This window comes from Dermacentor silvarum, chromosome 7 (genome assembly GCF_013339745.2).
Source record: "Dermacentor silvarum isolate Dsil-2018 chromosome 7, BIME_Dsil_1.4, whole genome shotgun sequence".
In the NCBI taxonomy this organism is placed as follows: Eukaryota; Metazoa; Arthropoda; class Arachnida; order Ixodida; family Ixodidae; genus Dermacentor; species Dermacentor silvarum.
In genome coordinates this window covers 17501760-17514292 of record NC_051160.1, presented here as the reverse complement: position 1 = coordinate 17514292, position 12533 = coordinate 17501760, and the positions used below count along the sequence as shown (strand labels likewise).

Here is a 12533-nt window from a genome sequence, read left to right as displayed (position 1 = left end):
ACACAGGTTATGAAACTAAATGAAACTTCTTGACAGACTTCTGAATGTACTATATTTGCGGCTAGCGACCAAGCCTTCGTATGTCTCGTCGCAATTACAGCGGGGCACATATTAAATGTTCCGTTCTCGTTGCTCCGGCTACTGCGCGTTGGCTTGGGCACGGCACTGGGCAGGACGGGAAGCTTGTTGAAGTTTATTACGAGTTTTGGCAATACAAGATTGTCATGACGCCGGAGAAAAAGGCTTGTCGCTAGTCGAACTGTAAGCACTTCGGGGGTCTTCTGCGCACGTCTACGCCGACTTTATGGCGAATCACCTTCGGCGCGGGCTTGGTGTTTAGCGACGACTTCGAGATCGGTACACTCACATTGTTCGGGACAGCGCTTCCGTTGCATCCCGTTCCTTCTAGCTCGCCGTTCAGCTGCAAGATCACGAGAAGGACCCGCTTCGTCCATACTATACTTCACAGCGATGAAGCACCGACTGCTCTTTCCAAGCGCCGATACAGAACTCATTACGTGCCTCTCCGATCGCCAAGTTATGTCAGCCGCGAAGGCCATCACCTTCGCGCCGCGCTACCTGTGTGAGTTGGCACCGCGCCAAATTTGCCTATGACGTCAGCTGCAGCGCCGCTCGCCTATACTTATCCAGGTCATCCATCATCCGCCGTGACAATTGCGCCGCTGACCTCATTCTTGGCGCTGTGCCAGCTTTTATCGTCGAGCTTCATACACCCGCATCGCGGACCTTGAAAGTGGGTGGGAATGAATGAATGAATTCTAGGGTTTTACGTGCCAAAACCACGATTTATGAGGCACGCCATAGTGGGGGACTGCGGATTAATTTTGATCACCAGGGGATTTCGCCCTCCATCGAAATGTGGCCGCCGCAGCCGGGATTCGATCCCAGGACCTCAGTGCTTAGCAGCGCCACACCATAGTCGCTAGGCCACCGCGGCGAGTAAAATGGCTATACGCTCACTTGTAATGCCAACCAGCCCAATTGGCGCTGATGCGTGCTCCCTCAAGGGCTGCAGAAGATAGCGACAACCTTTCCTTTCTCATAACGAACCACTTAGTAGTAGTAGTAGTATCAGTAGTAATCCAATTTCGTACTCTCGCGAAGCCTAACCTCAGATGTGGCTACTCTTAACAGTTGCTAGAAGGAACGTTTGTTATGTGCGTCCATCAGTTCACGGGCAATGGTTTAGTTTCCTTTACCTTCATTGTCGGTGACAACCTAAGAATTACAAGGTTATATGCACACATCTCCAACAAACTTTGAAAAGACGCGCCGGACAGTAACAAAATTCACGTATTTACCTGGCGTCAAGCAGTTGCGCGTGTTTGAAACAACTTTCTCTGTATAGATCGGTCATTGTGTAACTGGTTTCAGGATGAAACCTGAAAGTCTAGCCATATTTCATAAGGAGGATGTTGATGTCACTCCTCAGCCAAAGGTAATACTTTAGCTTGAAACAACTTGCTTCTATAGTTTCGAATTGGCCTAACATTCACACTAGCCGACCGAAGTCATTAAGAGGCGAGTGGACTCCAGCTGGTTCAGCTCTCTTTCAGGGATGAACAGCAGGGGCACTGCGCATTTGTGCGTGCAGCTTTTTCGTAATTGTTAGGTTGTCACCCTTGGTTGTCACCAAGGAGGTTGAAATTGCGATAGCAATTATGTGGACAGTCCAAGCGAATTTTCGCCGTCGCCGTCGCCGTGAGGTTCTATATAGAGTCCAACGGCGATGAAATCGTCAACGCGCGCCGTATGCTGTATGCGCGAGTGAAAGCGCGCGATGGACGCGCGCTTTCATGGGGAGCAAACGCATGGCGGAGAGCAACACGACTTTTAGATGCGAAGCAGCTTATGGTCGGGGCTATGTCACTCCCTCCCTCCATCCATCCGCCGAGCGTCCACACCTCTACTACGCATGCGCATCCTCCTCCCCCTCCTCTGCTTGTTTCATCTCCTCTCCTCTCGGCATTCCTCCTCGCCTCCTCTCCTCTCCTCTCCGGATTGCGCAACGAATGGCAAAACCTGCGGCTCCGCGCGCGATAATGCGAAGCAGCTTAGGTTAGAGGCACGACGGTAGGCGCTGCACACTACGCTGGGGGGCGCCACAACGCGCAGAAATGTTGTCGACGCCGTCGGCGTTTTATCCGCGTTCGCACCGAACGCGCGTGGCGTTGGTGACTGTTGCCGGTGCCTCTGGGGGCGGCTCGGAGGTGTTCGACAAGATCAGCCATTACTCGTCGAGCAGCGTCGTAAAATATTACCTACGCAACGTCGCGATGAGTGCCACGGACAGCGCCAGCGTCAACGCCAGTGTCAGCGCCGTGGTCGACCGACCCCATGGCTGCTTCGCGTACTACTCAGGGTTCCCCTACGGGAAGATGGTGTAATTTTTTTTCGACTTCCTTGGTTGTCACTCACTATAGACCAAGAGTAACAGTTTCCGGCCGCTGAAGATATGCTCGTATACCAGACAGCTTTAGTTTCACGTACGCACAAGCTTGAACACGCGAACATGATAGTTCTACGCGCCCTACGCATCGCATGCGTGTGACGCTTATAGCTTCACGTGCGCAACAGCACGTGTGTACAGACCTCATAAACGTTTAGATCATTGCTTCCGCGTGTCTACAGAAACCCTCTGTCGGCAGACATGAACGCTACTACAGCCAATTTCGTTTAATTTATAAGACGAGCCGTGTCAGCAGCATATGAGACATATTACCCCGCGTCACCTCAAACGCTGCTGAAACGCAGGCACCTCGTCCCGCTGCCCGTCCCACTTTTCTCTCCTCTTCGCAGGAGGAATCGGCTAACAAGCAGCGGAAGCTGCCACCTGCTGTGACAGCCACCGAGACGCCGCATTTCGAAGTCCCTCCTCTCCTACCGGGGACACGGCACGAGGTACTCGAGCTGTTCGAGCAGTTAACACGGACGCGAGACGAAGAGACTCGAACTAGAACGGCGTGTGAAAAATGGCTCTGTGTTTTTATCCTGTATTGCGATATTTTTTCTTTATTCAAGCTCTCGCATTAAACCAGTCAACACCCCTGTATTGTGAGTGCTGTCAATATTACTCCAAACTTTAGGTTGGCCCACCACCATATCACCCCCAAATTTAGTTTGACCCACTCCCTAATTCACGTTGGCCCGCCCCAACATCATGTATTTTCTATGGAGCCCTATGTACTCCTGTTTGAAAGGTGTCACGGTTTTTGCGCTACAGACACGATCTTGCACTGATTTTGCCACCAAAATTGCTGGGGTACTCGCCAAAGAACGCTACGCAATAAAAACACGGACGAACCGAAGTGGACGCAATGTCAACGCTACGCTCAATCGCCTCGGCGAGGACACCGTCCTGCTAAAACAGCAGCTTGCATGTAGGCTCCCTAGTCCTGCCTTCCCCTCCCAGCATGAACGTTGTGCACCCGCACGCTATTAGAACACAGGCGCTCCTGCGGAGCTGCTGTGCGCATGCTCTGGTCTGAGCAGTCAACGTTAAGCTAACTTTATCTAATATTTCAGTGGACGTTCACTAACGACGACGGTTTCCCATAGGTCGCGTCTCGTGCACATTTGAGGCGCGACGCCATGCAACGCCACTGGCGGCGCTGATCACGCCAGCGATGTGAAAGCAGACGCCTGGTAGCTTCCAGGGTGCTGTTCCTCGTGTTAATTAAGCCAATGCCTCCTAAGGAGGCATTGGTTAAGCACGAGTTATGTGCTGCGTTGCACCAACGCATACGCACGCCAACGTACCCGCGATGCTTAGAACACCGTCGGAGGAGTTCTAGCGCAACGCTGGAACCTCGAGCTCGCTGTCAAATGCTTCGCCCTTTGTGGGAAACTGCCAACTTTTTTTTTATTATCCATATTACGTTTCCTCCAAATTCCTTTCGGTTTCATTTATTCAGTGAATCTTCTTCCTATTTTAAATGCAACTGTCAATTTATCTCATCTGGCTACTCAATTACACAGTGTGTTTTTCGCAACAGCTTCATCTTTTCTATCTGTGCACCTCATTCCCGTACTTTTTCTGTGGGTTTTCTGCAAACACCCAAATATAAACCCGTCCCCGATTGTGGCCAAAGTGTCCATTTGAGGACAATGCACACACTGACAAAGCCATCGGAAAGAGCACAGGAGGGGAAATAAGTGCCACGTTTAAGCATCATCTTCATCGTCATCGTCACCTTCATCGTCACTAGCAGCCATGAGTTTGTTCGGGATGCGCCTTCCTTCGAAGGCGCCCACCAGGCAACAGGCGTTCTTTTCGGTGTTCATGGTATCTATGTCGGTTGCCCTTCTGGTATTCATGTGCATTCCTCCGATGATCAGAGATATGCAGCTCTTCTGGAGTGGCTACGTGGTCAACACGCCGGGTTGCAAGATGCCCTCCTACGATCCCTACCACTGGACCATCTTGCTCGGCGCTCTACAGCCAGCGTACAATTACGACAATTACTGCGCCGAAAACATGCGACCAAACGCGGTGCGCCAGGCTCTCGACGTATTTACCTTGGACGAAACAGTGCTCAAGGGGCATTACAACGTGTACGCGAACGAAACAGACTGCTACTACCAGGAGGTGCTTAGAAATATGACGGCTTTGAACGCGGACGCAGCGCGAGTGCTCGGACCTCGAGTGCGCGTCGTCTTCGGCAGGCCTCTGCGACAAGAGTACATCCGGATATCTTGCGAAGCGAAGGGTAAGCACCTGTTCTCCGACTACTTCCTCGTTCCAGTCGATAAGCGAGACGCCGGCGAAGCGCTTTCACGGGGGCAGCTCAATGTTCTTATCGTCGGAATAGACGCGGTGTCACGGCTCAACTTTAACCGGCGAATGTCCAGGACTCGCCGGTTTCTGGTCGACGAACGCGGCGCCTACGAGTTCCTCATGTACAACAAGGTAGGCCTCAACTCGATCCCAAACGTGATCCCGCTGCTTTCGGGAATGTCGGACATGAACGTGAGCCACCTCTTCAAGAACCGTCACTATGACAGTCTGCCGGCCATCTGGAAATGGTACAAGTCGCTCGGCTACGCGACGTTGTATCTCGAAGAAATGCCTAACTGGGCCACCTTTACGCGCACCAACGGCTTCAAAGAGGCGCCTACCGATTACTACGCACATCCGATGATGCTCCAAATGTTTGAAAATACCTCGGACTTCTACTTGTGCATGGGTGGACGGCTGAAGACGAAGGAAGTGCTAAGGTACGTCGGTGACATAGTGACGTTTCACAAGCATCGGAGGCTGTTCGCTTTCGTGTGGCTGGCGGACATGTCGCACGACAAGGTCGAGCAAGTGGCCTACATGGACGCGCCGATGGAGCAGTTCTTCAAGGACCTCTCGGCTGGCGGCGTCATGGACAGTACAGCGGTGCTCTTCCTCAGCGATCACGGCATGCGACAGGGGACCTTCCGCATGACAGAGATAGGCCGACACGAAGACAATACACCCTTCGGTCTTTGGGTCTTCCCCCGCCGCTTCCTGAGCGAACACCCCGAAGTCTCTGTGTCGCTGGAGGTCAACCAGCGCCGCCTGGTGACCACGTACGACTTCCACGCGACGCTTCTGAGTCTCCCCACTCTGCTAGGATTAAGTGCGCACCCGACGACCAGGGGCTTAAGCCTGTTCAGGCCAGTGCCACCGGAAAGGACTTGCGAAGACGCCTTCATACCGCAACCTTTCTGCGCCTGCGCCAGGTACGGAGAAGAAGCTCGACGACGCGTCAATGAGCCAGTCCTTCGCGCTCTTCGCCATCGCTTATTTAAACGCTCTGGCGGAGCAGCACTTTCCTGGCAAGTGTGCCACGTGGCATTTGGACAAAGTTGATAGTGCAACTATTGTCGGAGTCAACGTCACGGGCAAGGTGCTGATCCGCGTCGCACTTAAGACACTGCCCGAAGCCCATTTCGACGTCTACGGCAGCATTCAGCGGCAGCGTTCAGCAGTAGCGTTCAACGGCAGCGTTGACAGCGGCGTTCGCCAGGCGAATGCCGCTGTCAACGTGGAGCAGCACATTGACATAGTCGACCGCATAGACATTTACGTGAACAAGACTGCTTGCCTGGAGAAGAGTCGGTGGCAGAGGGTTTGCAACTGCAAAGAACAGGCGTGACCTCTGGTATATGGAGTCAACTTGTAGGTGACGTAGTGACGCCTGAAGACGGTAACAGTCATGTGAAGTTTGCATAAAAGTGTGCTTTCTTTTTGCATTTGGACTCTCGCTAATCTGCACTCAGTTTTTTTTTTTTTTATGTGCACATCAGTTGGCGAAACTGACGCCTTATGGAAGCGCGACGCTCACATAAACACAAACCATACAATTTCACTATCATTCGGTTATCTTTCTGCGCCAAGGCACGGTCCACTACTTTTCGAATGACAAGGAGAACGAGATGTATATTGGTACGCGTCTTAGGAATATTCTTCGGCGAAACAACTTATTTCAATTTAAATATTGCGATATCATTCCGAAATCTTTCCCTTAGCTATACGGCGTGTGTTTCATTGATGCTTATGATGAAATTAAAATAATTAAATTGTCGGGCTCTACGTGTTAAACGCACAATATGAGTATGATTCAGGCCGTATTGAAGGATTCCGGATTAAGCTTTGATAACCTGGGCTTCTTTAACGTGCACCTAATGCACGGTATTAGGGCGTTCTTGCATTTCGCCCTTCCTCCAAATGTGGCAGCCCCAGCCGGGAGCTACCACTGCCCTTCACTATATTTGCTGCTAGTGGGGATCACAACGCGAGAGCCACTACGCCGCCGCAGCGGGTCATTGTCGCTTTTGGTAAGCCTTTCAGGAGACTTATAGCTATAGAAGTGTGCGTAGATACAGGATTTCGAAGAGAAATCGAATTGTCTTTGCTATTAGATTCGTATTCAATTGGAGTATTCACTATTCTAAGTGTCAAACATTCGTTTCGATCAAATACTACAAGGGATGAAGTCTACAGGGCAAAAAACATTGATGCAAATGGAGACTGGTCTGAATAATTTTGGCGCAGGAGGACAGGCGCGCGTTAGTTACGGGGAAGAGCCAGTTCCTGAACAAACGCATGGAGGCGGTCACTTATGCAAAACACTGCACGAGGGACTCGAGCTGCTCGAGCAGTTAACACGGACGCGAGACGAGGACAGAGACTCGAACGAGAACGGCGTGTGGAAAACGGCTCTTTTTTTAACCTGTACTGCGATATTCTTCTTTATTCAAGCTCTCGCGTTGAATTGTGAGTGCTGTATTGTGAGTGCTGACAGCCGGAATCGGAGCCGATTAACGCTTGATTCTCGCACCTCGCGAATTGTGCGTCCATGGTTGGGATGCGTTATTTGCCTGGTAGCTCGCAGAGCCCGTACGTCAGGACGCAACGCAATGGCGCAGATTTCACGTAAGTGCGTGAGACGCGATGGGCTATCTACGCTCTGCGCATGCGCATTTTGAATCCCGCAAGATCTATACGTACGTAGTGCTTCTGCGTACGTGAAACTAAAGCTGTCTGCTGCATACACAAAACGTCTCTTTAAAGGTGCGTTCCCTCATCGTCTGGCGTCTGGGCGCCCGCTACCCACAAAAGATAGCGATCGGCGTGATAACCAAAAACCGTGGTGACGGACAATGGTGGTCGGCTTTGTAGTAGACGATTTGCGAATGCGGGCTTTTACACTGAACCCAACAAGGTGGGCGTCACTCGTTCGCAAGATGTTTTACCTGTAACGCGGGAAAGGTCTGCCTGGGATGACAGCAGACGGCGCAGCACTCGTGGATGCCGCCAACGCTGTCGAGTTCTGTGTTCCGCTTGGCGTGCGCGACTCTGCCAGAAAGGAACCAAAATGGTCATTATGAATTGAACTAAAAGCTAAAGTTTGGTCTAAAGCTAAATATTACTTTAATAGCGTGATTGCTTTGAAACTAAAGGTATGCGTTGTCAGCCTATCACTGATTAGAAGCAATGTGGAAACAAATTGCAAGCGGGAGACTTTGCCTTTTCTTCGGCGTTGATATACCGTACCAAACTGCGACAAACTTAGGAACACGACATCAGGACGCGCATGCTGATGGATACAACAAACATCCCTCCATATTGTACCACTCTCTGCCTTTTGAGTACTTTTACATATTCAGATATTCCATATTCCAGTAGGACACCGATGTTCGTCACAGCCGCGCAGCTGTGTGTATTCATATTTTAAAGGAAAACTGGTGAGCGTAGTCGACTCGTCTGCGAGATCAAACGTTTGAAATAACAAGCTTGCACCGTATAGACAACGCCACGAACCACATCAAAGTTGCACTTAACATTCACGAGCACTGCGGGAAAAAAAAGTGCTCATAACCGTTAATTGAAATATCGATGCATTTCGCCACTGAGTTTGAGGGTGCAGTTCACGAAACTCGTGCAAAGCACAGGATTTCTGCTAAATTGGCACCGACTTCATCAATTCTCGGCTTCGATTCTGCAAATGGGACATGCAGCATCAAGTAAATACTAACTACGCAGTTAAGCAGTGAAGCTAGGTTCAATAATTACACCGCACTGCTATATGTCGTGGAAGTAACTTCTGCCTCTCCAAGAATCCACGCAATGGGACAAAATTGCGCCATTTTGATAGGTCTGTTTTCACTGAGAAATCACCTGGCTTATGGATAAAATACTATCCACTGCCTAACTTGGAGTATCTATGGGCTCTCTCTCCTGCAAAATGAGCCAATAAACGCACTCATCAGCAGTAAAAATTTTGTCCTGGTTTGTCTCATAGCTAACACCCTTATATAACCTTTAGGCCCTAAAAAAAGTTATTGTAGACGACGTCGAGTGCATGCAGCCTATATCTCCGATTAGAGAAGCCGTAGTTGAAAACAAATGTGTCTTAATTTTAACCACTTGGATTGGCGCGTACAATAATAATATATGTGCATACTAATATAATATCTCACACAAGGGTTTGACAGCGGTAACTATTTAGGGTTCATTTCATTCAGTTTCTGGGTCGTATTTTCGTGTCATCACGCTTACTTGCTACAAAATGCCGCCAACAAACAAAAACTTTAATTGTCCCCGTCAACAATTCTTTTTCACCCCTTAAGGCGTAAAGGTGTTAGTCATCAGTGTTGCCATTTTAGCGATAGTGTCACTAGATTTAGCGACTTTCCTGTCTGTTCTTTAAACTAAAATTATAAATTAACTTAATTTTAAACTGAGGTTAATTTTTTTTTTCAATTTAGCGGCCGGGGCTTTTTTTAGCAACGTGACAGAACAACTAGCCGCCGTTTAGCGACACTGCAATTGCAAATTTTGCTTCGAAAATAACCTCCTAGGGGCGCGTTTTATTATTCAAAAGCTAAATGTAAGTGTCGCGTAGACTCTGCGACCACGATGAAGTAATGGTTTCCTAACAGCTAGGATTCATAGTGCGCTCACAAAATGCATGTTTGTTTATTTATTTCTCTTACGAAATCGATTTGAAGGGATCCTAACTCACCTACTTTTGCGCTTTCACTGCATACGAATTGGAGTGATGAAGATTTACAAATTTTATTGTGAGATTTAGAACGCGACAGGTGGATAATGAGACAGATAGAATGTAGAAAGGCGTAAACATGGGAGTGGTTGGGCTCTTCCATGCGAGCCGTATATCGCATGGGTTTCAGGACGAATCAGTATTGCGAATGGCCTTCAGGTAAATCAAGGAGCTGGAGCATAGCACTTGGCCTGCATAAAGGTCACGTAATTGTAATCGCCCAGGTAACACGCGACCTTGTGCGTCTTGCCGAATTTTGCTAACCTTTCAGGAGCGTCGAGAACTAGAACATTCTCTGAAACAATGCGGACCACATACCTTTCGTGTTAAGAAAATCATATTGTTCGTGTTCTTTTGAATTGTGCTGCATTTAGAACCACTCGATCTGAGGGTAAACAGCGAATTTCGGATGTCGTCGTCCGTTGTGACGTAAGTGTAATAGTTAAGTAATTTCCCACTACACACTTCTCGTAAGTTCACAGGTTATTAATGACTCGCATGGACCCTAGGGAAACGTGAGACGTTTCGGTAAATGCTTTACGCCACGCCAAAGCGTACATCATAGTGTTTCAAGAACGCCCCGTTAATCAGAATTTCATCGCAAGTTTTAGCGACATCATCAGCGAGATTACAGCACAATTTAGCGGAAATTTAGCGACTTTTTCGTTTCGATTTAACGACCCGCTTCGAAAAACTGTGGCGACACTGTTATTAATGGGACGAACCGGCACCCTTAAGTGTGCGAAACGTTTCACTGTGATGTTAGCGGGAGTGCACAAACCCGGGGCTGGTCCTGATGACTGGACCCCGTTCCGTCTACACTGACCTGGTATAGCCATCAAGTAGGCTACTCCGATGATGCCGAGGAAGCCGAGTGGCACGAGGCACAGCGACAGCCGGTACTTGCCGAAGAGCCGGGGCTGCTGGGCACCGCCTTCCTCATGTCTGTGTCTCAGGTGGGGAGGTACGACACTGGGATGGTGTAGAGTACGCACGCACGATAAGTTGAACAAACTTAACATTGAACTCGCTGCAATGACTTGGTGTCTATGGTGTGTTACATGGCTGAGCGTGAGGTCCCGGGTTCGATTACTACCAACGGTGACCGCATTGGCAGTAGCCGCGGGCGGTAACAAAAACGGCCCTGTTTACCAAGCCATGGGTACACGGCATACGCGTGATGTCCAAAAGTAGTCAGGACACTAACAACGCGGTGTCTCTCAAGCGCCTGTGTAGCTTCGGAACGTTAAACCCAATCAATTGATCGAATCAATCAATAAATCAATCGTTCATCTATTTATTTTTATCTATCTATCTATCTATCTATCTATCTATTATTATCTCTCTATCTACCTATCTGATCTAGCACTGAGTCCTTTTGACTTGCGCATATCTATCTATCTATCCATCTAGATATCGATTGGTCCATCTATCTATCTACGTATCTTATCTAGCTAGCACTGAGTCCGTCTGACTTGCGCACATTGAGACAGAAACTTTCATGCCCTTGGTGTCACCACAGCGTCGCTGTGGCGGCCCTGAAAAAGTGGAAGCAGTGAGCAGACAGTGAAAGGGAGGGAAATGGTCCCTCCGTCTAAAAGCGCTTTGATTGAGCCGTCACGGGGCCGTATGCAGTCGACTACAGACGGCTGGCCTGCTTCCCTGTTCCTCAGAACCAGTCCATGCATACAAAATGTTCGCAATATTACAGCAGATTAAATAAAATTGCAAACATGACATGAAACTTTTAAATGCGCAGTTGCCATCACGCTGAACCCGAGCAAGCCTTAAGTTCATTCTTGGTTCTCCTGCAGAGAGTGCTAGAGATTTCTTGTTAGGTGGGAGGGAGCCTGAATGTGCTAGCTTAAAACGTCTTCCTTCCAAAGCATTCTGTTTTGGTGCTTATATATGCCGCTATATATGTCTAGTAAACTTCAAGGGGGAAGGAAAAAGAAGGCATGACAGGATAAACACGGGCAAGCGCTAACTTCCATATAAATTTTATTTTCAAATAGCACGAATACACACACGTTGGTGTAGAAAAAAATCTATATGAGTAAAAAGGGTACCAAAACAGTATTATACGTATCAATTTTTAATGAAGCCTGACGGCCGCTGCATGTCTTTAAGGAGACGCCTTTACTTATTTAGTGCTTTAACGTTCCGACAAAAACTACTTAAGTCGTCGGGGCAACAGCTGTTTAACATAATCCTTTTTGCTCCGGTCTTTCCAAGTATTACCGCTCTTGTGTGGTCGACTTTCTCTCGCAGAAACGCTCCGCGTAAATTCAGCGTGAAAACAAAGTCGCACACTTTAACCTTCGATCAAGTTTAGGTAACGCTTCGTTTACGACATCATTCACTATAGCATAACTTGCTGGGCGTTGTAGACGCATGCGCTTTAAGCTCAATGAATTACAAATATTTAATTTCGTTTTCGAACAAAAAACGCGATCAAGAGGACACACAAACAAAGGGCGCGAATGCAGTCGATTCTATTCCAATTACGAGGAGATCACGTCATTGCCTCAAGTGGCCTTCCGCTCATATGTCAGTATACCAACAACGGATGGTGACCTCAACTTCGCTATAACGAGAATGTTCAAAACATAGTGCGGTGATATACATATTATATACGAGTAATTACACCATTTATACTACTTTTGATGCATCAATGCAAAAACGCAGCGCGGTAAGAAATCGAGTGTTGGGAGCACATCAACTTACACGAGGCGACCAACGCTTCGGAGGTCTGCGAACGAGTGACGCGTAAAGTGTGCAGATTACGATACACAATCAAGAGGAAGTTTTCAACAAAATTGAAATCGACGTTAAAAGCATGCTCACTTCTAAGGCCTTTGATTATCCGAGTCTTTCCACCAACACCGTATTCTTTACAGACACTGCAAGAAAGTACACGTACCTCCGTCAAGCGCTGGTGCGCCGTCTGCTACCCTTGCTTCTGCATGTAAACAT

At 48.6% G+C, this 12533-nt stretch overlaps 2 protein-coding genes across 3 annotated transcripts in view; one reads left to right on the top strand and one right to left on the bottom strand.

Annotated features, from left to right (window-relative positions):
• Positions 1-12533, bottom strand: part of LOC119457642 (uncharacterized) — a 30180-nt gene that overhangs the window by 15482 nt on the left and 2165 nt on the right. Inside the window, exons 2-5 of one of the 2 annotated variants that reach the window (XM_049670292.1) lie at positions 12481-12519; positions 12285-12309; positions 10384-10529; positions 7747-7849 (exon numbers count right to left, since the gene is read on the bottom strand). In XM_049670292.1, the coding sequence (XP_049526249.1) occupies positions 7747-7849; positions 10384-10529; positions 12285-12309; positions 12481-12519 (313 nt within the window). The remainder of the gene's footprint in view (positions 1-7746; positions 7850-10383; positions 10530-12284; positions 12310-12480; positions 12520-12533) is intronic. The other variant, XM_037719275.2, reaches the window with a different exon arrangement.
• On the top strand, positions 4293-6229 carry LOC125946636 (uncharacterized). The gene has a single exon (XM_049670291.1). The coding sequence runs from the start codon at positions 4304-4306 to the stop codon at positions 5858-5860; it is 1557 nt and encodes a 518-aa protein (XP_049526248.1). The 5' UTR covers positions 4293-4303; the 3' UTR covers positions 5861-6229.

Coding starts and splice junctions, on each gene's coding strand:
- LOC125946636 (XM_049670291.1), top strand. CDS start 4,304: ATGGTATCTATGTCGGTTGCCCTTCTGGTATTCATGTGCATTCCTCCG.